The sequence below is a fragment of the Accipiter gentilis genome, chromosome 11 (genome assembly GCF_929443795.1).
Source record: "Accipiter gentilis chromosome 11, bAccGen1.1, whole genome shotgun sequence".
Lineage (NCBI taxonomy): Eukaryota > Metazoa > Chordata > Aves > Accipitriformes > Accipitridae > Astur > Astur gentilis.
In genome coordinates, this window is record NC_064890.1 from 33,042,270 (window position 1) to 33,068,658 (window position 26,389).

General features: G+C 42.3%; 1 protein-coding gene across 3 annotated transcripts in view; it reads right to left on the reverse strand.

Annotated features, from left to right (window-relative positions):
- The window catches only part of GXYLT1 (glucoside xylosyltransferase 1), a 35,353-nt gene extending 18,351 nt beyond the window's left edge, over positions 1–17,002 (reverse strand). Inside the window, exons 1-2 of one of the 3 annotated variants that reach the window (XM_049814329.1) lie at positions 16,714–17,002; positions 8,426–8,518 (exon numbers count right to left, since the gene is read on the reverse strand). In XM_049814329.1, the coding sequence (XP_049670286.1) occupies positions 8,426–8,518; positions 16,714–16,907 (287 nt within the window). In that variant the 5' untranslated portion in view covers positions 16,908–17,002. Of the gene's footprint in view, positions 1–8,425; positions 8,519–8,621; positions 8,932–16,713 lie in introns of those variants that run through there. The other 2 variants (XM_049814331.1, XM_049814330.1) reach the window with 2 other exon arrangements.
- Between the last annotated feature and the right edge of the window lie 9,387 nt (positions 17,003–26,389).

Genomic DNA, 26,389 nt, shown 5'->3' on the forward strand with positions numbered 1-26,389 from the left:
ACACAAAGACATATTACAGCAGGAGAAGTTATGAGACTCCAGAATTGTGGTTCTTACTCCAGACTCCATGACGAGACACCCTTTAGCGATTATAAGCTGCATATGACTTCCCTGCACACAGATGACTGGCAATCACAGCCTCCTTTTTAATAACCAGGCCTCCAGTGCTGCTCCTCTCCCTACATATACACCTCTCCACTCCCAGAGGAAAATCACTGCCCCATCTTCATCCAGGGACACTAACTCTCATGCTAATCCTCTGCTGCCAGCATCTTTCATCACTTTTTCCTCCTTGCCCTGCTAGAAGTAGCATGAAGCTTAAGCTGTCCAGCAGAGTTTATCAGCTTGAGCTCTGCAGTCTCACCTTCAGTATTAACACACCCCACCCACAGAGCCAGTTATCTATGCCACGACTTGTTTCACTCCCTTCTTCAGTATTATGTCTACATGACTTCGGTCCTTCCCCTAAGTCCTTTCAAAATTATCCACCCTCAACTGCTCCGTTCTCTACTTCTCCTTCTTCAATTTTCCGGCCTCTGTAACCCTTTTCCCCATCTTCCCTCCACTGCTCTCCACTGCAGTTAGTCATGCAACCACCTCACCAGAAGACAGGAAAAGGAAAACCTCGTTCATTTAGACAGCCCTGGGTCTGGTATGACCTGATGACACAAGATTTTTCAGCAATACAATTTTTTTTTAGCAGTTCAGTAGCTGAGTTGACTGTGAGCAAAATGTATTTTACAAGAACTGTACCCTGTTTGAAACTGAGCAAGTTTGGCATCAGAGTATCACAGCAAAACCCTTACTGAACTTCAAATCCAGGCTCTGAAAGTGTTAAGACACTTTCAAAAGTGAGGAGATGTTACACGTTTGCATGGCGGGGTTTTGGTAGCAGGGTAGGGGCCGCAGGGCCAGCTCCTGTGAGAAGCTGCTCGAAGCTCCCCCGGCTCCAAGCTGGACCCGCCACTGGCCCAGGCCGAGCCCGTCAGCGACAGCGGTAGCGGCTCTGGGAGAACAGATTTCAGAAGGGGAACCCCCAGCGAGTCGAGGGATTGGAATACGAGAGGAACCCCTCTGCAGATACCGAGGTCAGGGAAGGAGGAGGAGGAGGAGGGGATGCCCCCGCAGCCCATGGTGAGGCAGCAGGCTGTCCCCCCCCAGCCCATGGAGGGGAGCGGAGGCCACCCAAAATGGCTGTGACTCCATGGGAAAGCCCACGCTGGAGCAGTCTGTGCTTGAAGGACTGCAGCCCGTGGAAAGGACCCACGTTGGAGCAGGCTGTGCCTGAAGGACTGCAGCCCGTGGAAGGGACCCACGCTGGAAAAGTTCGTGGAGGACTGTCTCCTGTGGGAGGGACCCCACGGTGGAGCAGGGGCCGAGTGAGGAGTCCTCCTCTCCCTGAGGAGGAAGGAGAGGCAAAGACAACAGGTGAGGAACCAACGCCAGCCCCCAATCCCCATCCCCCTGCACTGCTGGGGAGGAGAAGGTAGAGAAAATTGGGAGTGCGGTTGAGCTGGGAAGGAGGGAGGGGTGTGGGGAAGGTGTTCTAAGATGTGGTTCTACTACTCGTTATCCTTATTTTGATTTGATTGGTAGTAAATTAAATTGATTCTGTTGTTTTTCACCAAGTTGAGTCTAGTTTTTTGCCCATGACCATAATTGGTGAGCGATCCCTCCCTGTCCTTCATATCCCACCGGGGGGAAGGAGTGAGCAAGAGGCTTTGTGGTGCTTTGCTGCCGGCTGGGCTTAAAGCATGACAGGAGATACTTTAAAAAAAAAATAAAATGTTCGGAGGCAATGTGGAAAACACAAAAATACAAATGCAGATTTTTATATACACACTTCTTACTACGAGCCTGATGTTTTGGTGTGTGCGAACTTAGTGTCAAAGCTGGAAAAAGCAACAATAGAGTGAAATAAAACTGTATTTCAGTAAGGCTGTTGGACAGACTAACAAGGAGAACTTGGCAGCCTTAATTTCTAAAGAAAAAGAAATCTTCAATAATGTGGGAGTCCTAGCTCCTACAGGGAAAAAAAACCTCCGGTAATGAAAATGGAAGAACAAAGAACGCACCTGTAATCCCATAGAAGATACTGAGCAGGAAGCCATGACAGGATTTGAGTGTTTAGGGTCAAATAAGAGAATTTCATTTGACTAAGGATACTAATTACACATGAGTGGGTAGGGACAGTAAAAATAACTGAAATAAAACACTTGAGAGAGAGCACCATGCATACTCCCATGAGTGTAGAAAACACATTTAAAACCATCCACTTTGACACTGTGAGAGCAAAACATGTATTTTAAAACACACTGCTCATCCAGGTACAAGCCTTGCCCTGAAGTATTTCTGTGTTGAAGTGCAGACCTTCATTCTGTACTGATTAATTCTGCTGTGGGGTTAATAACCTCTGACAGAGGAACATAGCTGGATATGCTTAGTGAATCTGCTACAACAAGATTTTCCAGAGCCTGTCTGTCAAGACACTGCCTTATGTTTAAAGATGTGTACCATGACACACTGTATATTAAATTAGCATTTCTAGGTCAATTAAAATTATGAAGTAATAATTTGGTAGTAAGCTACAGAGGTATGGTTTGATGAGTTGTACTCTTCTAGACCCTTCACTGCATCCCAGCTGAACTTGGGAAAAAACACAAAACCAAATGATATCATCGCTAAAATACTCATCAGCTCCATTAATATCTTAGCTCTGCCCTCTAGACTTGGCACAAGGTATTGCAGCTGGGCATCTCCTGCGTACGTTTAAAGTAGGGTTCTCCTATTCTTATTCTTACATAACGCATTAAGAGCACAGTTGAGAGGGTACCAAACTCTCAGGAACACCCAGACAGACATAAGGAACCCTGCGTACAGCTCCATCTGATTTGTGATCATTAAGCCTGTCCCAATCCTGGCCTGCTTTACTGAGGCCATGTACAACAGCTTCTGCTGCACGCACACACTGCCGCCTTCCAAGCTCCAAACCTTCCGGAGCAGCCGCAGTGTTACAGCAACTACTGCGACCTGAGTACTGTTCAAGGAGCTGTCAGTGTGACCAAGGGCAATTTTACTTTTCTCCTGGTTTTAAGCCACATTCAAGTATAGTGGCACTGTTATTATGGAAAGCCACAGAGGAACCACAGACACCCGTAATTCTGTTACAAACTTTGTGCACTAGAGTTCCTTTTGCCCATCCGTTGATGTACTACTAAGAACACACCTAGAGATCAACAGGAAGCTCCCTGCCCAACTTCACTGGCGATCAAGCTGTCCGCTCCTGCTCCCTTAACACGGCTGGGGAAGCCAAGGAAGGAAAGATGAGTATCCACATACTGAGAGCACAGAGTGGCATGAATAACTGAAGCAATAATTGACCTCAGTTATCCTTTCAAATTTTACTCTGGCCCATTGAGGAGTTACCACTTTTAATATAATTGCATGAATTTTGAACAATGTAAAAATATTTGTCATTTTCTGAGAAAACTGCTGTCATCCTAACTTGCACCGCTAGTTTTTATGTACAACCACCACTGTATTACATAATGGTAATACAAGGATGTAAGAATTATTTCGTAGGTTACAAAAAACATTTTTAAAATTATTCTACATTAAAACAAGTTTTCCTACACTGGTTCTGATAGAGCTACAACCTTGCTTTTCTTTGATCTTTTCTCCATATGGTCTGTAATGCACCCGAAGCATGCAATATTCAGCTTCCTAAACGAGGTAGCTTAATAAACTCTAAATCCTTCCACAGAGGAACTAACTTTCCTTGATATTATAACCAAATGGACTAGGTTGCCAGGCTCAGCTGTATTAAAGTTGTTTACACTTACAAAAAGAGCAAACAGAAGCCTACTGCAAAATGTGTTTTCTTCTTCAATATAAAAAGCTAACCACATTATCAGTGCCAATATTTTAACCATACAAGTTTTTTGACAATTAGCATAAAAAATGCAAATTATATTCATTACAGTATACAGGCAAAAATATTTTAATATAATCAACCTGTATTATTTCAAACCTGGCACCACAACACGCCTCAGAAAAACAAACAGTAGATAGGTAAATATAATACAGATGGCTTACTTATCACATCCTTTTTTCTTTTAATGCTTTGTGTTTGATCCAATTCAATCAATCATTAAGGAGCCTTCCCCAGCAGCCTTTAGTCACCAGAAAAAGAAAAGCAAATAGGCAGAGTGAGAAGGCAACAAAACCTACACTAAATAAAACGCAACTGCTAAATCATTCCCACACTTATTAGAAGTAGGATCAAGGTAACTACAGAAATTATCTGGATTTGAAGGTGATGAAAATTGTAGGTTTTGTTCAGCTTCTTAACTTTCTACTACTGCACTGAATTAAAAATAGGTCATAATCAGAGCTTATTTTGTAAAAGTATGCTAATGATACCGGTGCATATGATGTCCAAATGTCATCCATTCAATTACAAACTCAAGTAGTAGATTAGGTTTGAAGTTACAATATATTAGTCATTTAAAAATTGACTATAAAGATTCAGAGGCCCATCCTCCAATGAGCTGGCTAGTTTAGAGAAGTCTTGGTTTTGAGGATTGTCACAATTTATCTCAATATATACACACCACCAGGACCTCTATATACTCAAAAAATAGTGAAACTTATTTTTTAATAGGCAACGCAAGTTAAAACCCGCTTAGAAGCAACATCCAACAACTGAAATCAGGCAGGTCGGATAGCCATAGCAATGACCCCTAAAAATTTCTTCTTAATCAGTCTCAGTAGGAAATAAGCAGCCATACCAGCTAGATGACACTGAGCACCTTGAAAGGTGTACTAGAAAAGATACACATCATCCAGATCATGCAAAACCTGAGCGCCATGTTATCTTTATCAGCATTTTTTAAATTTTTGATAAAAATTTACACCACAGTATATAAAAGTGATCTCATGCTTCCTCTATCAATGCAAAAGCTAACAAATATTCAATACCAAAAGCACAACACATGACTTTCTGTCTCAATAATGCTGATAATCAGAACGGTGATAAAAAAAATGTGAGGGCAGAATAGCTTCAAAATCCTTCCCACATACAGTATAGGCAATTGATCTTACACTGATTAACTTAAAGAAGGAAGATCCTTATTATCCATTATTAGAATCAGCAATTGCTCAGAGCTCATCTATTTCAAATTATGTTGAATTAGCTATAGAATGAGTCATACTGAAGTCTATATATACACCTCTCTCCTAAAAAATTTCCAAATTACTCTATAGGTCTCTGGGCTGGTTTTGGATGGGGTACAGTTAATTTTCTTCATAGCAGCTGGTACGGGGCTATGCTTTGGATTTGTGCTGAAAACAGTGTTGATAACCCCGGGATGTTTCCGTCACCGCTGAGCAGCGCTCACCCAGAGCCAAGGGCTGTTCTGCTTCTCCCCCCACCCCACCAGCGAGGAGCCTGGGGGGGCACAAGGGGTTGGGGGGACACACAGCCGGGACAGCCGACCCCGACCGACCCAAGTTTGATCCCAGACCGTAGGACGTCACGCTCCCCATCTCGAGCTGGGGGAAGGAGAAGGACGGGGGGACGTTGGGAGCGATGGCGTTTGTCTTCCCCAGTCCCCGTTGGGCGCGATGGAGCCCTGCTGTCCTGGGGGTGGCTGAACTCCTGCCTGCCCAGGGGGAGCCGGAATGGATTCCTTGCTCTGCTTTGCTTAGCAAATAGAACACCAGAATCTCCATTCACAAACTGATTTATGATCTGGATAAATAGTTTTGTTCTCTTTTTATGGATTAAACCAGGCCAAATAGAAGATTCAAGATAAGTATTAGTGCAGTTCAATGACCGGACTCTGCCATTTCTATTAAAAGCAAACTCATTGGAATTCCCATTATTTTGTTGGCACATCTATAGGCAGTGGAGTTAGCTATCCTAAGATTTCAGGTTTTTCTCATATCCCTCTCCCTATCCCAGTCTCTTCAGAGTCCACCTTTATTCTGCACCTCACTACCACAACTGCACTTAACAAGAACACAAAGGCTTAGTCAACCCAGGATCAAATTATTTGGAATAAGACACTATGGTAGAATTCTCAATCCTTTCTATTTCAAAAGATACCCAGTTTAGAACCACAATGTTGCCTCTTTACAGAAAAAGCTTTCAAGAGGCTTTATCTTCATGAAGAATCTTGAAGCGGCCCTGCACATACAATCTCAGAAAACAAGAATGCTAGACATCATTTGGTGGGGTTAATAAACTTGCATGGAATTAAGTTCATTCCTCTTCCTCCAAAAATCTAACTGCAAACTTGAGAACAACTACCACATATCGCGTTTGAAGCATAAGATGCTATCAAAGGTCTAAACCCTTCAGCTTCTATAATGCACCATTTTCTTTGAGAGTTAACAAAATTCTAACTCCTATCCAAAGCTGAAAGCAAACTGCAACTATCTTCTGTGTCATTCCAGCACACAGAAGGAAATGAGGCATAGGCAGCTGTTTCAGATGCTGAGCTACTGTAATTGCTTGCTGCTATCCAAAGAGGGAGCACCTTCTCCTTCCCTCTGCCATCTGCCCCACCTCCTCCCTTACCCAAACTCACTGCACCTTTCTGAAACCAACTGAACTTACTAAACAGAGCAAGCAATAAATAAAGATGGGGGGGGGGGCAAGGGGGACCTTTCTGAAGTTGAGCATCTCACTGAGGAATTCAACAAGCACCAGAGTCAGCACAACATATGGAAATTAATTTAATAGTAAAATATTGATAAAATAATCAAACTCAGCCTGAAATTATTAATCTGAACACCACATCCCCTTTACATATTTAAGCATATTAGGAGTTCACCACGACAATTGTTTCACCATAAAAGAAACTACACTTGCCCAGTAATGTCATAATCAATGCGTACGTCAACCAACTTGTCTTCACAGCCACATACGGCATTCTTAATACAATAATACAAGTTACAGCTTAAGGTACGTGCAAAGGAACTGCATGGGGTTTCTCTACTTCTGGTTCCAAAGTCCCACTTGCCTTAAGCCTGGCAGAAAATCCAGTAAGGAATTTTTCTGCTGTTTTAGTGCTTACATTGTATTGTTCATGGACATCATCATGGTCGCTGGGGTCAGAAGACAGCACTCTCAGCACTGCACAACTGTTAGACTTGCTCAGATGTCCATGGATGAATGAAACTTACGGTCACATCCTGTCCTTCCACTAAGTATAGGCTAAGCCCCTGCACCCTCCACCACAACTGCACTGACATTTGGTTACCCCCCTGTGCTAAACTTCATAAAGTTAAACTCCCAAAAGCTAACCTTTAAGGAAAAAAAAAAAAAAAAAGTTAATTGAGTCCATTCAGACAGCTAAGTCTGCCAAAGGGCAAGTCAGATGAATCCCTGTGGATTGACACACTGGCTACCAAGGGCAGCGAAAAAGACTCAGCATTCCCAAATTACAGGTGCAGTTCACTAACAGACTAAAAATCAATCTAACCCATCTCTTTAAGTAACTTCTTGGCAACTGATGAGCTTAAAAAGCACTGACAGCACACAAGCAGAGAGGAACAGGGGACCAATTTAAAACCTTTCCCACAATCATAATTTTCAAAAATACATTGTGTCTTGTGAAGCTAAACTTGTTTTTCTTCCTTTGCTTCCCTAGAAATATTCAAGCTTCAGACTAAGAGGAAGAGATAACCATATCAAAGGATGATCAGTAAAATTTTAAATATACAAAAAACTGACTTACAACTTTAGTTACATGCTCAAGAGAACTACGCAGGCCAGAGAACATATCTATCAAGTAGCTTAAGGCTTCTTCCATTTCCTTTCAAGCTACTTCCATAATCTGACAGCCTAAAGCATCTGAACAACCACATCAAAACATTTAAACTTACTGTTAAAGATGCAACTTTAAGGACACAGCCTATGCTTTAACACACTGTATCTTAAAGCACATTCTAAGATGGTTGTTTCAGTGCTTTTGGATGAAGTACCCTCCTCAAATTCTGTAAAACATGTAACTTGAATAAAAAAACTCCAAAATTAACTACCAAACATATCTGCCAGTTTTTATTACAAGTTACATCACGGGTATTACTGTGCAGCAAGTTTTATTTATCAAAAATAATTAATTCATCAGTAACTTTTCAGACTATATTCAGATAGACTTTTTACCAATCTTAGCAAGTCTCTATTTAATGAAGCAACATAACTGAAAAAATCTACTCTTTGTAATAACACTTGAGTCTACAAACATAATAGAACAGGAGAAAGCCCAGCTAAAGGCAACCATAATATAAGCAGGTGAAATGCATGTGAAGCAATCAAAATATTTTGCTTTGTCACCTTGCTAACTAGCCAAAAATACTTATCAGCTACACCTGTCTGCAATCAAATAATAAAGTACTATTTAATAATAGATCCTACCTAAAAGCAGCTTCCCAATAGCAGTTCATTCCACAAACATCAGAGGGCAGCATCCAATAGGAATTCCAGAAAGATACAGACAAATTCTTACACCTAACAGGATAAGACAAAAATAACCTATATAAATGTTACTGATTTTATGGCAAAGTTAAATGGATCATTTTCTAGCTCAAACACAACTTGAATAGTTAATTACCTGGCAGAAGACTGGCTATGTCATGGAACTTGGATAACACAAAAGAAGATGTATTAGGTGCCAACCAGAAGAATAATTTTAAGGAAGAACAGTCACCATCCTTTAGCCTTTCCTCTCCATGTATTTTCAGAGTCATTCTATGTTCTTAGCTTAGTGTAAGTCCACAGGTAATACAGTGAACGGCAACACTTACTGCTGAAAAGAACTCCTTCGCCTTTACAATACCTTTGTCTACTTCAAGCAGAAGAACAAGTAGAACATTTCATTTTCAAAGTTACATTGTCCATTTAAACACAATCCCTATTCATCCACAACTCTATTCAGTGCACACCTGCAAAGCTGATTTTTAACAAAAAACAGGGCTTTGCAGCACCAATTAATTCCATTGTTTCATTACAAAAGGTTAATGTGATACAGAAATAATCACCATATCTGGCAAGTTTTGCTTCTCCATACCAATGACAAGACTAATAATTTATTGACCTGTGCTACACTAACAACTAAAAAAGCAGGTTTTACTAGTCTACCACTACATTTTATGCAACAATAATATAAGAAATATTTTAAAAGAGCAATAGAAGTGTATTTTCAGAGGTTCTGGTGAGGAAATCAACATCAAGATTTAAAACCTTAAATAAGCAAGTATAATACTGCAAAGGAAAGGGTATACTCTTGAGTGACATCCTCTGGTCCCTCTTCCTGCCCTGCTGACACAATGCCAATAGTGTTTATCCTCCTTTGAAAGTCGGTATCTGTGAACGAAAGACATGTGCAAGAAGAAAACCCTCACAAAAGCTTCAAAATGAAAAGGTATTTAAGGACTACAGCTCAGAACTCTACTGCAAGTTGGCTTTGCAAGTTTGAAATTAATCAGCGTAATCTCGGTAGGGTTATCTGGTATCCGTAAGGGCCGATGTTTTGCAAATACCAGATTTAATAGATTAATGTAGCATCGAAAATGGCAAGCTGTATAATTTCTCCTTTTTTCAACACTTGAGAAAAATGACCTGATAAACACAGTGTTTTCACAAAGCTTCACTAAGTGTTGGGGGGGGGGGGGGAGGGCGGAGCAGTTCTTTGTCAGAGATCACAGGAAATCCTCATATCCTGTAGATACATGTGTTTGCAAGAATTATTCAAGTAATTCTATCTCACTACTTAAGAACAGTCTCCACAAATAAATATCCAGGTACAAAAAAGGATATTGTACGTTGTGACTGGGATATATGCATTCCTCTGGGGTAAGTACATGGTATAAAACTACAAGTTCTCTCTGCCAGATTCTTTCTTACATTAATCTTTGCAGCTTTTGAAGTGTCTTAAAAACTTCCAAGGCACATTAAGACCTTGCCCTTATCTGAAGGACAATCTTTACAATCTCCACGGTGTACCTTTTTGAAGTAACTGTCTCTCATTACTTTTAGGATAAATTAATATACTCTCTCTCAAAAACAGTCTTCTGGTTTGGAAGACTATTATCTTATTATTATTATTATTACAGGGGATTCCTCTTCCCACCATCAAAAGCTGTGTTTTCTCAGCTGCTCTGTGCTACTATCTTATCCAGACTACCAAGGCAAGAGGCAAGCTTGAATTAATGCCCACGTCATTTCTCTGACACATTAGGCCCTTCCAATATCCCATTTAGCATGATGAGAAGGTTGCCGGCCTTGGATTTGATTCATAAATTTCACGTTTGAAACAAAAATGTTACTAGGATACATACGTATGTAATTTACCTAATGTTAGGCTTTTTTCCTGCCAACAGCAGTGTCTCTCAGCTGACCATATGCTACCATATTCCATAAAGCTTTTGCTTACAAAGGATAAAGAGACTGGAATCACTAGACAGCATTTTCTTCCTGTTATTCACAATAAGATCATTCAAAATGCCACTCATGAAGATTTTCTTTTTTTTTTTTTTTTTTACTTGAAACAAAACTTTAATTTACTTGAAAAAAAAAAAAGGAAAGCTTAGACTACAAAAGTGCTAGGGAGATGCACTGTATTATCTGTTCATCAAACAGGCACAGTCATTGTTACCTGAGCAAGGTTACTAGTCAGACAGGAATAGTTGCCTTCAGCATTAGGGAGGGATAATTTGCTGACATCTATTACAGGTTATGTGATTAAAGGCCAGCCTCCACAAATAGAAAGCAGAAAACAATGTCAGGTGAAGGAAACCCAGCAGTCTAACCCAGGGACATGGAGCACCCTGACCCAGCCCCAGTGCAGGAGAGCAGTCAGCCCATGGGCCAGCCAGAAGATCCACCAGATGAGACAACCGAGGAGGCTGTCCAGACCACCCTACCGACTGCCTACGGGGGTTACTGCCTGCAGGGGTGTGGGGCTCGCTGTGGGATCAAGGTGGACTGGGGAGGAACGAGAATGCGAAAACAGAGAGAAGAGGGTCCGGTCACACGTTTAGACAGGTTGCCCATCAGTACGATCAGCCATGTTGCATGCCTGATCGCCAGCTTCCTTATTAAACTCCATTTCTGTTTTCCTGGGTGACAGGGTGCTCCATTCCATGAGCATGCGCATGCACAGAGGTCAAAGCGCCAGCAAATGAAAAGGTGGCCGCAGAGCCTGCAGTGCCAGAAACTGGGGAGATGTGCGTGCAAACAGCGTGTGGGTGTGCGTGTTGGTGCACATAATCACTAGCAAGTATCAAGCCAGACTAGCCCACAAGTAGAGAAGAGGCTTGGGAGCCAGGTATATCAGACAGGCCGTAAGGCTGGGCCAGACTCTGCAGAGACCAGGGGGTCTGCAAGAAGCTCTCTCTTAAGCTAGCCAGAGGAGACTACGGTCTGAGGGATGGCTACTGGAAGGACCAGAAGGTCTACGCCAACCACCAGAGAGGCCCTGGGGTTTGAGTGTTGGCTAATGTTAAGGCCATAGGTCTGGAAGGATCCATAGCGTATTCATCTGTGCACACGTGTGTGCATGTCCAGGAGGGTCCGAGTACCGGCAACTGAATTGGGGCTGCAAGCCTTGTGGGTTTACATGCCCAGGCCAGCAACAGGGGAGAGCAGAGGATCAGGAGTCAATTCCTGGGTAGACCGAGTGACTAAGGCCAGTTACTGGAGGGATCCACACCGTATACATTTAAAATATTTTCCACTAAAAGCCTTTCACTCTGATCAGCCAGAGAAGGGAACAGGATCAGGCCACTTGTGTTGCTTGTGGTTGTGCAAGCGCTGTTTTCTCCGCGCTGGATCTCTGTGGCCAGCCACGTACGTATGCACTGTGGGCATATGTGCCCATTGGAAGTAAATGCTCAGCTTTGCTACTGGCTGGACCCAGAGACATGGGGGTGCGGCAGCCTCACCTCCATCACACTACTGGCTTGGACAACTCCTAACACCAACCAGTGTCAAAAATAAAAAAACAAAGAAATATAAAGTTTTAAAAATCACTGGTATCACAGACAACCATTCTCAAAGATCTGCTTGCCAGTTCAAGGTATCTCTCCCTTAGGCAACCAGCCACTTCATAATTACCTTTATAGATAATTTAGCTTCAACACCTTTACCTTTATCAGGTAATTTAGCTTCAACACCACTGGACAGTAAAAATTTTAGTCTTGCAGAGATAGCAAAGGTGTCTACACTGAAAAGAAGAATACTTTCCAGAATTCAAGGACAATTTTAAATTTGTGTGCAAAATACACAGCAACGCCCAAGTCGCATTCATGAAGACTGAGGCCCTGTGCTCAGGCAAGTCAAGTTTTAACCATAAGGAATCCCCCAAAGATCAGTGGTAAAAAAAACAGTCCTTTTGTTAAGCACACTGGTGGGCTTACTATTAATGGAGATCACAGTTTTCAAGTATACTTTTCCACGTGTCCATGTGGCATCTTTTATACTACAGCACAGTAGTATAAAGTAACTGCACAGCAAATTTAGCAGTATGTCCAAACAGTGACGGTTGCAGTCATGACTATTGCCTTCCTGTCAGTATTGCATTAACAGCCGAAGTCCAATCAACTGCAAGGATGAACTAACAGAGACAGACTGGTGTCTCTCCTACAGCATAACCCACAATGTGCAGCAAAACAGGAAGGACACATTTTTTAGTTCCTTCCTGCTCATAATCACAGGAGGAAAAATTTGGGAAGAGACGCTCAATCAACTCCCAAATGCACTGAGAATTTCTGATTCTTCCAAATAGCTGTTCCTGAACACTTGCAGCAATATCACAAATTTGTTATAACATTTTCTGTCGGAGAAGCAATGGGTTTATTACATAGGGGACAGCAGATGTAATGTTAAATGTCTGACACAGGACCAACTTTTTACCCAGAAAAATCTTGATAATGTTTCATTAATTTACAACATTTCTATGTAAAATAACATTTGCTAGTCAACTGCTTGACAAATTCAGCAGATTTTTTTTTAAAAAAACAGTTTCAATTTCAAATTGTTCAATGTTTCATCCTGTTAAGTTTTACTCATATTTTGAAAAGCTTAGACAGTTTCTACACCAATTTCTTAAGGCACAAGAGTAGCTGAGAATCATACCGGTGAAACTGCTGGTTATGTTCTGACACAGATGAAAACAGCTGCACACAGCGCAAGGAAAGAACGAACTACCTGTTACAACCACCCTCCTCTGCTGTCTAAGCTGTGGGTACACTTGCTACACTTTTCCATGCACTACAAACCATTTAACTCTCCCTTTATCATGATAGTTAGAGAGCAAGAGACAGATACAGTCAGGTATCAGTGTCGCCCATAACAAAACAGTATGGCTGGCTGCACAAAAATGCTAACTACATGGTGATGGAAACATGTTTCATGTTAAGAGGGTCAAATTCATTGGCCTCACTGAATTCACGGAACTGACGACAGATTCCTGCTCTACTTCTTAAGCTTGCCATTAGGATAGCATTTTTTTTGGACCCGAATAGAAAGATGAACATTATCTGCCTAATTGGAGTGGTGATACTGATAAAATTCACTGAAGATTCACTTTTCATAAGCTCAGTCTGCTAATAAACTGATGAAAGCAAGTGGAGAAAGACTGACATGAAAGGATACTCCATAGGCAGCCTATTAGAGCACTATTAAATAACATACATGTAGCAAATATGCATTTATTCAGTCTATGTTTTTTTTCATTTTTTCACAGCTGCCTTCCTCATCCATAAATCATACTGGCAAAGGAAAAAAGGTTGACTACATATACTGGCTTTTGACTGACTTTGTATCTTCTGCAAATAGACGCTTCGATATTTTTTTTTCAAGTTCAGATCTATTGCTCATTTAGCTGTCATATATGACACTACTGACTACTCATTACTACTTTCCTCACCAGAATGAATAATCGGGAGGACAATTTACCTTCAACGTTAATCCTTCCTCACAGCTAAAACCCAACCTTAGGATTTAGCTAATAAACTCTTGAAATGTTTTTCAGCTATTAATATCAAGTTTCAAGATACAATCATTTAGTTTCTAGTCATCTTGCTCCTCAGGCTACTGTAGCCTTTGAAACAAACAACTCCTTACCAAAGTGATTACCCAACAAGCTCCCCTGAATTACTATGTTTATTGGAGGATCTTGCCTCAACCTGTAATTCTAGTTTCAATATGGTACTTCCTTTTTAATTAAAGATTTCTACTTAAAAGCATCATCACTATTGCAAAATTCTTCCAGGTGTGGTATGCTCCAGCTTTATCCAAAGCTTGCAGTTTTCGTGTTTGCATGCTTCCGAAAACTACCATAAATCTTGACTTCCCTCCCTGCCATCACACAGTATGATTGCGCTCTTTCTGCCCTTACATCATAGACTAAACTAGATTATTCAGGCAAAGAAAACCCTTCTTGGCTAAAGAGAAGGGGAAATCACTGCTGAGCGCGTAAATGCCTTCAGACAGCAGTTACATTTGCTTTGCCAAACTGTATTTTAAAGCTATCAGTGAAAACAGCTGAAGCAATGCATTATTATTAATGCATGCGAAATGTTAAACTTCAAGAAGGATTAGAAGGTTATCTGAACACTCTTTACTCTATAATGAAGCCTTTAAGATATTACACCATCACAAGATAGTCAGAAGCAAGCATAAAACAGCCATGTGGCTGTCACGCTCAGTCTCCACTAAAAAAAGCAGCTGAAGTATAAAAACTGAAAAACACCAATACATTCACAAAGATGCGTGCATCAGTTACACAGGTGAACGTAACAAGATTTAATACTTGAGAATAACTGAAACATGCATCTGAAGGAACATTCAGTGGGGCATTTCTTAACTGCCACATGACAGAATTTTTCCTTAAACAAAAGACTTTTAGGGACTGTTCTAAGGGACTGACTCACACGCGAGTTTTGGACATGCTGTTTGTACAAACAGCATACAAAACCTCAGTAATTTACAACAGGGTGATGCTCATCCTGAGCCTTCAGTTTGACAGCAGTTTATAGGTGAAGAATTCCCACACGGGTGTCAAACAGACACCGATTTTGCAAGCAGGTAAGCCCCCGTGAAACTGTATGCACAAGGAATTATTTACAGCACTTAAGACCTTTGGAAAATAACTTTCTCAGTTTGTAAAGCTTTTCCACATTGCAACACAGGGCAGATTTCCATCTCATTCCACCTCACCCCACCTCACCCCAGCAAACAAGAAGCTTTCTGTACCTTGTTAGGGTTCTCCCCCACCACTGTCTTTGACTTAAAAACTACTCTTTAGTACAAATACTAAAAACAAAAAAAAGTACAGCGTTTAAAATAAACGTTGGTTATTAAACCAATGAAATCTTATGTAAAACTGTTACCTTTAACTCTCCTATTCCAGTTATGTTCTTTAGAACCAGATTTCAGCTTCTCACAATGAGTTTTTAATCGTGAACTAGAAGTGAGGAAAAAGCATGACTTCTTCAAGTCATAATCTGTATTAACTAAAGCAAAGCTGGGGGGAAAACATCCCCTGGAGTAGTTATGCCAGTTAAAAACTGGGTTTCACATTTCAGCTGACTCCACCCCTAGCAACTCAGAATGCTATTTCATGACATTTTAAGATGATTAAGTCATAGCTTCTGTCATCCTGCCGGCCTCCACAACTCCTTTGCACCAGCACCAACACTTCCACAATTCCATGACGAGCCAATTCAGAGTGTTGAGCTGGCTAAAAACTAGGTAGTTTCCAGGCTGGTCAGCGTGCCAGATCAACTTGCTGCTGGGATCAGAGGAGCAGCGGCAGCGTAAGGAGTGAGTGTGTGCAGTGCTGGGGAGAAGGCACAGTCACCAAACCATCAAACTGACATTGCTTTCAACTCCTGTGGGATCTAAGCAGAGTTAGAGGTAGGCTGGCCCAGAAAGGCCTGGTCCTTAATTTCTCCTCCAGCTTCAGCAACCCATTTCTTGTCACTCCTTCTCTCCACGGCTGAACAGGATCACAAAACCATAATCTAAAGGAAACCCAGTATTTTTCCTTCCACAATCTCACTCACCGCTTGACCACTTCCAGGAGGTGGGCAACAGAAATACACAGCTAGGCAAGAGCGTGAGCTGCTCGGCTCTGCTCCCCTTTAACTGCGGGACTGACCTCAGTTCACTGGGAGAAAACTGGCTTTATTAGAGCACCCCATCGTAAGCGTTTTTGCTTAATTTTGACGATTGTAAAGCTATCAAGCTGCGGGCCGGAGTAACCCCCTGAAAGTACCTCAGCTTGGAAGAGGGAAACGCACCCTCCTCGCCTCATCTACCCCGCTACAACCGGGAGGAGGCAGGCCGGTCTGAAGACGGGGCGAAGGCAGGCCGGCTCCCGCAGCAGCCCGCACCAGTTCCCTCCTCTTCCGATACCGGAACCTCGGGCACCGGCTTCGGCCACCGGCTAGGCCTGCAACACCGCTTTGTTCAACTTTACTTTTTTGCGTTTTTTTTCTTTTTTTAAGGCCTTTTCAACCTCTGACCGCCGGAGCACACGGCCACACCACCCCCCACCACCCCCCTCCGCTCCCGCCTTCCCCGGCCTCGCCTCCGCCCGAGCAGCCCCCGCCGCAGGAATGTGTGAGGGGAACGGGACCCCACCGCCCGCCCGCCCGCCTCCTCCTCCTCCTCCCCCGCCCGGCCCCGGCTCCCCGTACCTGCCGGCCCCCGCCTGGCCTCGACCCTCGCTCCCAGCCGCCACCGCTCGGTCTCCGGTAGCGGCGAGATCTGGGGCCTGCCGCCGCCGGCCGGGCTCCTGCTCCAGCGAGAGGGCCAGCTGGCTGAAGCCGTAGAGGAGCGAGCAGACGCCGCAGCCCAGGCAGAGCAGCGCCATCCGCGCGTACCGCCGCATCCTCCCTCACGACCCGGCCCCGGCGCCAAAGCGGCGACCGGGGCCCAACCGGCAGCGCGAGCCCCAACGGACGCGGCAGCGGCGGCGGAGGCGGCGGCGCGAGCCCCGGCATGCGAGGGGCGGGGCCGAGCGGGAGGGAAGAAGGCGGGGCCGAGCCCTGAGGCGCTGGGCGGGAAGCCAAGTGTAGTGGCGGCTGCAGGTCCCCGTTTAATTGCCCCAAATGTGAATAAAGCTGAAAGTCCCCCTTTCACCCCTTGCTGATGGGTCCCTTCACGGTGGCGGGCAGGGAGCCCCGGGGGGGGGCGCCGCCGCCGCCGCCCTCGCTTCCCCTCAGGGGTCCCCTGTGGAGGGCCCGGGAGAAGTTGCTCGCCTCCACCGGGGCCTCTGTGGTCAGCCTGGCCTCGCCGCCCCCTCAGACCTTCGCAACACCCATCCGTGGGCCGGGGTCGAGAGAAGAAACGTCCCGGGCAGAGGCGGTCCCCAGTCGTGACAAATTGGGGGTCCGCAGGCCGAGCACACAGGCTTCTGTCTCGCCTCCCCTTCCTCAAGGGCGAAAGTGACAGTAAAGTCCCCCCGAAAACGACGTTCTCTTTCCCCTGATAGCATGTTTCCATACGTTCTGTATGGTATGTCTAAATATTTTGATGGTTTTAATATTTTGTACCAGCTGTGGAAACTGGTTTGCTGCTAGGTGACTGTAAAAGTAAGATTTGCTAAACACTTTTTAGAAATCTTACACCAACACTATGATTGAAACAATAGACAAAAGTACAGCCAAGCGATTAACTAGTAGAGGTAGTTATTCCTAAGTTTTGCAGTTCTTTGCTCTTACGACTAGATGTTCCTGTATGCCAGATGAGAACAATGTCGAGACTGACCACGTGGGATTGAAACTGCGTTAAGCTTCGAGATCAAAGAACAAGAACAGGAATAAAGACTTCAAGGACAGCCAGCAAGAACTTCAACGGGTCGGTGGTCGCAAAAGCAGCCCTTCGACTCAAAGGGACCCTTCATGGCGCATGATCGGATGTAGGCGGTACTAAGATAATCAGTTGCAGTTATTTTTATGTATACGTATACTAATCTGATCAATATGCAGTTAGTTATTCTATGTAACCTGCGAGGTGGAACTATCCCCTGTGCATCCAGCGCTGCAATAAAGAATGCCTGCTTTCTAAATCTCCAAAACGAGTCTTAGAGAGTTTCTTCGACCGGCTTTTCGTTATCACCCCCACGCTCAAGGTTTCTGTTGTGGTATCGTCGAAAAGCTTCCCAGCTGCCTCTTGACAAGGCAATTCCCTCACGTTTGGGTTTACGCAAGCGTCCTTTCTCCCTCCAGAGACACCCACCTGAGTGTGCAGATCCTCGGGGATTCCAGCCCCTTCCCTCCTCCTCCGGCCTCGGCGGGCAGGCGGCTGCGCAGCACCCCGGTCCTGGGGGAGCCGGGTCCCAACTGGGCCTGGGGCCGGAGAAGCTGGGTGAACTGGGCCTGAAGGATTCGTCCGTGGTCGCCAGCAAAGAGAGGCTTGTCTTGGCTCACCCTCAGTCCTGCTTCTGGAGAACAAGAAGTAGTCTGGGAAGCGGGGCGGTGGGGAGAAGAAATAATGGATGTGCGTCCTGCTGGACAGGGGGGGATGTTGGTTGGGTTTGAGCTGAATCCGATACAGTAGTACCACATCCCCTCTCTCTGGTCCAGTCTGCTGAGCAAAGGCCTAACAGCCTAACCCAATGATGCCAACCAAGTGTTTTAAAGCCATCGGTCAGTGCTTCTCCCTCAGCTCCTCACGCTGGTTTAAAAAAAAAGGGGGTCAAATTTGAAATAATTCTGCTTTGTTTTTCATCCTTACAATGCATTTGGCTCGCATTTTCTCTACAGACTGGAAACATCCTTTTTTAAAATAAGCGATGATATCCCCACTTAATCGCATGAACTCAGATCCCTGTATTTTAAGAAAAATGCCAATATGATTTACAGTAAAGCTTAAAAAAATAGTTCTGATGTACATTCTGGAGCCCAAGGGTGTATGTCGTATGTGAATGCCCGTAAAACCTGAGCTATAGCTTACTGCTGCTCTTGGCTGTGTTTAACAGAAGGGGAAAAGCAGAATGCCAGCTGGCAATTCTGGTAGCTGGAAAAAAAGTAATGCCAAAATTGTCTGGCCAGAATTGTTCATCACCTCTTCCTCAAAACAAAAGGAGAAGTGAGGAGAAAAAGTGACCCTTAGAAAATACTGGATACTCAGCTACGCTTGCAGTGCAGATACCGGGATGATTACTAAGAGTTACAAGCAGGGAAATTGGGACTGAGAAAAGAAGTAGAATCCAAGAGAAGTAAAGCACTGGGGAGGATGAGAATTTGGGGCCAAAGATGGCAGGGTGATGATGGGAGAGTCATAGATGAAATGGGGGAAGATTTGTGAAAAGGACTCTCTAGAAAAAAATTGCTTAATGAAGCAAGGGAAATGTATGTGAGACTCATGTGCTGGCGTGTACCACAGGAAGAACCAGCTCCAAAAGTGCCACTCGGAGTCTTAGCTGGGCTTTCTGCCCCTCTGTTTTCTGTTCCTCCGTGCTTTCTGCCACAACAGATGAACCCGCCGCTCAGCTTTCCTGAATCTGTTTGTGCTCAAAACCTGGCACGTTGCTCCCTGCATATCTGCCTGCCGACCTGTGTCATGAATTCACTCACTGTCCCACTTCACAGGCGCTTACATAGACTGTTAAGCCCATAGTAACATAGCAATACGGGAGTCAGAGTGGAGAGCTACAATGGAGTATTTACTGACAGTGAGCATAAAAGCGAAGACCAGTTAGTCCCTGCTGAGGTGTGACACTTGCTTTTTGTATTGAGGAGTGATCCAGTCAGGGAAAACGAGGTCTGAAGGGTGCTCTAGAGGGACCAAGAATGAATGTGGCAGCTGGGTGGCAATAACGCTTTCATGCTTCGGAAGAAGAAAGTATGTTCTTAGATGAGAAAGGAAGAAATAAGGAGTGCTGAAGAGAGATGACAGAAGGAGAAAATAATCTTATTTTTTTTATTTTCAATCATACCATTTCCCAAATAGGAATTTACAGGATTCTCTTCATTCAGGGCTGTCCAATAATGGCTGAATAATTAATAAGTGAGAATGTATCTGCAGTGCTCTAAAAATATAACTGAAGCAAGGTCAGAGAGAAAGTTAGTATCTTTTGTTACGGTATCTGATGCTATTGGGGAGAAAAAAACCAGATAAACTTGCACACACAGAAGCCTTTTTTCACACTGCAACATCTGTCCATTTGATCTAACTATCGGTTGGTCTGATAAAAGCTAAAATGCTTCTTCCTACAAACTCAGCCTTGTGAGTAACAAAGATAAGCAAGAGTGACTGCACTGTCATACCTAGGTTGTATCACTGCGAAAAAACACTATCACATGGTAGCCAATGAGCTAGTTCAGCTTTTATAATTCTCTAAAGAGAAATAATTATGTATCTTCATTACTCACCATGAACAGCTAATGAACAGTATATAACATTTTATGCTATAATGTTTGCTACTCTTTAATAAACTTAAAACATTAAAAGGTACATCAGATGCAAGGTTCTCTCCATTTATTACCAGTTTTAAGTCTTGAAATCCTTTTCTTGACTGGAATTTAGTTACTTAGCCATGGTAACTTTTATATCTTTAGGATTCAATTCTATTTACTATGTCCAGAAAATAGCTGAAATCCAGAAAACAGTAATCTTGGTGAACTACTAATGTTAAATAAGTAGTTAGGACAATTGATTTTTTAAGAGAATCAGCATCTTATACTTCTGCAAGTGTGTTCAAGGGTAGTAAGAGCAGTTACCGTGCGCCAGAAGATGAAACCAAAATTCTAACAACTCATTAGATCAAGAGATAAATCAGATCAACTTAAAAAAAAAGAATTATTCACAATTATGGAAGGGGATTATCTCATGCAACAGAGAGAACAAAGAAAGAAATCAATTTCCACTCCAACTTTCTGCTAATTAAAAAACCCCAGTCCTAATCAGATGCATTTGTATCATTCCCTCTGGTTTTGTTCTTTCAGGAAGCTGAACCATTAGTTGAGTTGGCAAAGCAATAAGATTTTGTGCTGACAGATTTGTGTCAATGCTGCCTCGTGTGCAGACCAGTTAAGGGTTTTTCAAAGGGAAAGACACTTTCTTTGATGTTCACGTGCCCTTTCGTACAACCTGCAGTGTCAACACTTTGCTATGACAGGTTGCAAGGTTGGGTAAGCAAGGGGAAACTGCTTTACTACCATGTGTTGTGCATATGTTATCATCAGACTTCCTGGTGCAATGTCCCTTCCCTGTTGCTGCCAGACATCATTTTTCTTTCCAATTAATTTTTAAGACAAGGGCTTAGTTTGGTACAACTGCCTTCCACTCTTATTGCATCTATTCTTCATATTTCGCTACATCTCCCCCCCCCCCCCCCCGTATAAAAATATTAATAAAAATTCTCAAAAGCAGTTTTTATTGATGACCCATGCATTATTGCCTTCTCCCATTCCTTCCCTTTTCAGCTCTCATTGCGTTGCATTGTAGCGTGCATTTAACCTACTTAGACTATAAGCAGGAGCTTACAATATCTTGCAATTATTCTTGGTAGCAGCAATATACACATCTGAGGACAATAGTACACAAAATTAAGTGAGCTGCATTGTAAGCAGTTTGGAAAGTGGTGTGATACTTCGCAAAATTCCCAGTTTCTTCTAATTTGAATCAATTATTTCATCAGTAGTACAATTTAATTCAAAATTTATTTAATGGATCCTCTAGGAACACTTAGAAGTTATTAAACAGTAGAGAGTCAAAATATTTGTATTGCTCTTCTTAAGAAAGTTCAACTCCTATGTCCTAAATAAGTAAATATGCATCTATATATGTAGACTTGCATAATTTTTAGTGCTCTGCTACATTAAAAAGGCAGAAAGAATAACTTCTAGGAGCATAAAGAGAATTTTCTTTGTATCTTTTTATTTGTGGGTAATTTTTTTTTCTGTAAAGATTTCTAAATATGGAGCTCCCAAACATCAGTCCAAAGGGGATTCTCAGTGCTGGGATTTTGTTTCTTTGCCTTATCTAAAATTCTCCAAGGACCATACCTGGCATGGGTATTTGTGTTTAAAGCAATCCTGGAAGAGTCAAAGCAGACTTATCTACTTATGCAAATACGTACCATGTACAAAAATATAGAAATAAGGTAAGCAGGCCTGGCTTTTGTTTGTTTATATATATAACCACACTCAAGTTTAGAAGTCCTTATCTTGTCCTGCTGTTGTTTGCTACAGCATCGCATGCTTTCAGTCCCCTGACACCCAGATCGGGATCTTTAAACTTCTACAATACGTCATCATTTTTTTCTTGTACTGGAATAAATATTTACTAACAGAAATCATACACAATAGCAACTTTGCGTTACGGCTTGAAAGTCCCATTTTTAAGATTCAATATATCAAATAATGGGAAGGTAATCCTGCAAGGTATTTTCTACCTTTTCCACTTCACTGTAACTGCGCAGACTCTACGCAGTGAATTTAATGCTACTTGTAGTAAGTATGCTCATCCTCGTCGCTTTTTTGAAGACCCTTAGAAGGAATGCATTAGCTCATGAGATCCTCAGGCCACAGACTGAAAACCGCTGCTTTTTTTTTTAGTTAGTTTATTTTTTCATATTTGATGTAAAAACTTTAGGCATTTATTATTTCCAAGTGCAAAAAGCCTGCACTGCTAGGAAAGTGAAATGGCATTTAGAAAGCAGCTAAAATGAAAGGGGAAAAAAAAAAAAAAGTTACATGACAACTGCCAGCTGCCCTTGTAAGAGGAACCAGAGGTTTAGGAAAGCTGTCAGGGACTCAGAGAGCCGTTCAGCAGTGCAAGCCAGACAGTATCACCAGAGGCAGTGAGCCAGGTAGCCAGCTGCCCCGGTTTCAAAAGAGCAGCGTAGCCTAGAACAGAAGAGATGACAGACAGTCATTCAGTAAGGAGAGGTTTTGGAAAGCCGTCAGTCAGTCAAACCAGGCAAAGTTGATTTACTTTGTCAATTTCTAGCAAGCCCACTTGCTGTTTTACCTTTCCATTTTGTTTACCTGTACCCTGCTTTTGCTCCCTGGTCCTCTTCAAGTAGGGTTTAACACTAGACCAATGGAGAGACATGTCAAGGATAGAGAAATAAAGCCTTTATGTTTGTCTCTCCACATTCTTTTCTCTAAGTGTTGTTTTATTTCCATAATTACTAACTCAAAAACCAGATTAGAGCAGTTAAATGTGCTAGCTGTTTAAAGCATTTAGTGTTTGAATTATCAGGAAGAAGAAATAAGACATTAATAGTTTCTTTTGTACCGACAGCTCCTTTTAAAACTGAATAGAACAGCTGCTTCGGGTGCAGAGCAGGCTTAGGTACCATCCTCATACTTGAGGTCAACAGCCTTAGTCGTGTCTGAAGTTCACAGAAGTAATAATTACGGTGAGCAGTCGGCTTACATCGCACAGTCTTGTGCCACTCCCTGGAGTGTGCAGATGCTACACTGATTTATCTAAGGTGTCGTTAGAATTGTGTTCTCAAACTATTCCACTGCACCAGTGGCAGCAGAGTCGGTGAGTAGTTGGGATACTGTGTTGCACTGAACTTCAAGCCTGAAACAGATGCCTAAGATCACTTCAAGCGCTGCTGACTCATGATTGCACTTGCACATTACTCAGCCTTCCTTCACTCATCTTTTATCTGTAACTTTAGAAAGATTTTTTTTTTAACTTTTTTTTTTTTTTTTTTCAGGTCAAGAAAGGGTAAAATAAAATTGGACACTCTCCTAACTATCTCCAGGCACGAGGCCCATAGTGGAATGCTGTGATCTCCCACGGCTGCCAAAACATTTGTGTGGAATGTAAGAAATTTGTTTTGATCTTCAGACCCATAATTGTGTAGCAGACTTACTGAACAGTCAACAGAGGAAAGAAATGAATAGAAGGGTGATAGAAGGGCTTTACAGCTCGCTCTCCTCTTTTGAATTCCTTCTGTTCTTCTAAAATAGATGAGCAAGTAGACTAGATTAGACTCCCTTAATTAGCGACAATAGCCCCATTCTGGTATCTAATGCCAATTTAGTCTCATAGAAGACGGCATTTCTCCTAGTACCAAACTTGGTAGTTATGTCAACAGTTTTTGCTACCACTCTCTGGCTGCGCTTCAGGATCTCTGCCCCGCCCTTACCGGGTGGCATTAAAAGCATTCTGCACCCGAGGATGTATCAGCCTCACACCTTGCCTCCTTGGAGTGAGGATGAGTTTACGTACTCACGGCCGACACTTCAGTCACTTGCTACACAAATGGGAAACTCTGACGGACCTTACAAGGGAAGCAGCTTCTTTCAAGAATGCCTTGTAGGAGCTTAGCCTCACGCTGCAAAGCAACACAAAAGACAAACAGTTCAGCGAATTGAAAGCTGGAGCTGGGTGTAGCTTGAAGATAACCCACCCAGACCATTTTTTTAGAACCTGCATTAGTAACAAAGAGTAGTTGCATATACAGGGAGATGAAGCCTTAGACAAAGCCTTCTTCCCAAGCTTCTTACCTCAGTTGTTACTTTAATTTGCAAGCAGGGATGCTTTCATAGTTTCTTGCCTCAGAAGCAGTACTCCCAGGAGCATCTCAACTTCCATCATAGCCAAAAGAGGTAATGAACGACCTGTGCCGATAAATTACCAAAGGCCTCTTGGCATTTTGAGATCCAGTTCCCTAAGTCTGCTGTTTATCCCCAAATTGCCCGCTTGTATTTCTTGCACTTTTTCCTGGACAGTACAAATAACACATTCACAGAAGGCTTCTGAAGAATTTAATAATTTTATTTACCATTTTATTTATCATAACACACCCTAGGCATCACCACTGCCAATCAAGATTGAATATAGCGCACCCACAATAATTTTCACCAAAATTTTCTTGTTGGAGTGTTCATGGGCAAGAAGTACTAATTTATTCCTGGGGAAGGCATTTCAATACATGTCACTACTCCAGGCTTCAAACACATCTATTTACACTCATCTGAAACCAACTGTATGCTGTCGAAAAACGTGGAGTTGTTCATTTTAAACAATTCCAGTATCATTAATTGTATAGCATTTATTCTGGAAAAAATATCTTTGCACTGTGATTCTTACGGTTTCTTCCTTTCCAGACACTTCCTCTCAGCTTTTCTGCCAGGCTTTCAGAATTTCAAATTGTTTAATAATGTCTTTGAACTGAGCTCAGGAAGAAGTCACTTTAAGGCAGTGTTTTAATGGGTTACTATACACTTGGCCAAATGCAACGTATTGTCATCTTTATTTAAAGGAGTGCTCAGCTGAAGCCAATATAAATTTGTATATATTAAAAAATTACAACCACACAGAATCTTTTGTTCACGGAGATGTTTATTTTTGTCTTCAATGTTTGTAGGGAATACGATTTCACTACAAAAGTGTCTCAGAGAAACTCCATTCAAAGTCTAGGCTTAAGAATGAAGGGAAAATATACTTTCAGCTGTACCAGTCCTGAGCAAAGTTTAAAAAAAAAACAAACAAAAAAATCCTCTAGAGATAGGAAGCAGCACCAATAAAACCAGAGGGCCTCTTACTGATATCTGCTCATGCTTTCTTTTCTGCTTGAGAATTTGTAAAAACTTAGGTAGGAAGATTTACTTTATTAGAATGTGGACCTAAGATTCACAGTCCCAATCTCTCACCAAATACCACACATTCTTTTACAGTCAGAGTTCAGGGCCTCAGTTTTACTTTCCACTAAGTAGTCAGGACTGCTAACAGCAAGACTGTTGCCCCCATGGTGTAACATTTTCTCTTACTTAAATTGGTAAATAAATATTTATTTAATATACTTCTTTTAATAAATATTTATTTCCTATCAGTATCAAGTTCCTGAAAAGTTACATTGTTCTTAGAAGTATACTACTCATAGCAGTTATAAAACTTCTGTTAACATCAAGTCTCAAAATAATTCAAGTGGCTTACATTCTGTCTCTCGTTCTTCCAGTGAAAGGATTTCAAGCCATTGGTAACACTCGGTACTTAATAGTTGGTTTATGCAGGACATTCAGATTCAATCTGACAAAGTAAATACTTCTAAGAGTTTCAACAGAAAAGGCACTTACTCATTTTGGGGAAGACACCTGGCAGGTAAGATTTTTGTTTTCAAAATAACAAGCCCTTTTTCTGACAATAAAATTCTTCAAAACTACTGTTGGATAAACATAAAGCCTATGAATAAAACCAAGTTCATGTACCCCTTCCCAAAACAGGTAATACTGTCCTTGATTGAGAAGCCGGGAAGTGTGAAAGCATCCAGAAATACTGAGAAGTTTTATTCACTTCTGTGATATTCCAGTAGGCTATCACAGCTGACTAGAAGAAAAAAACCTCCTCCGAAGAATGTATGTTTTACAAACTGAAAGCCTCAGAAATTTCTGGACTGTT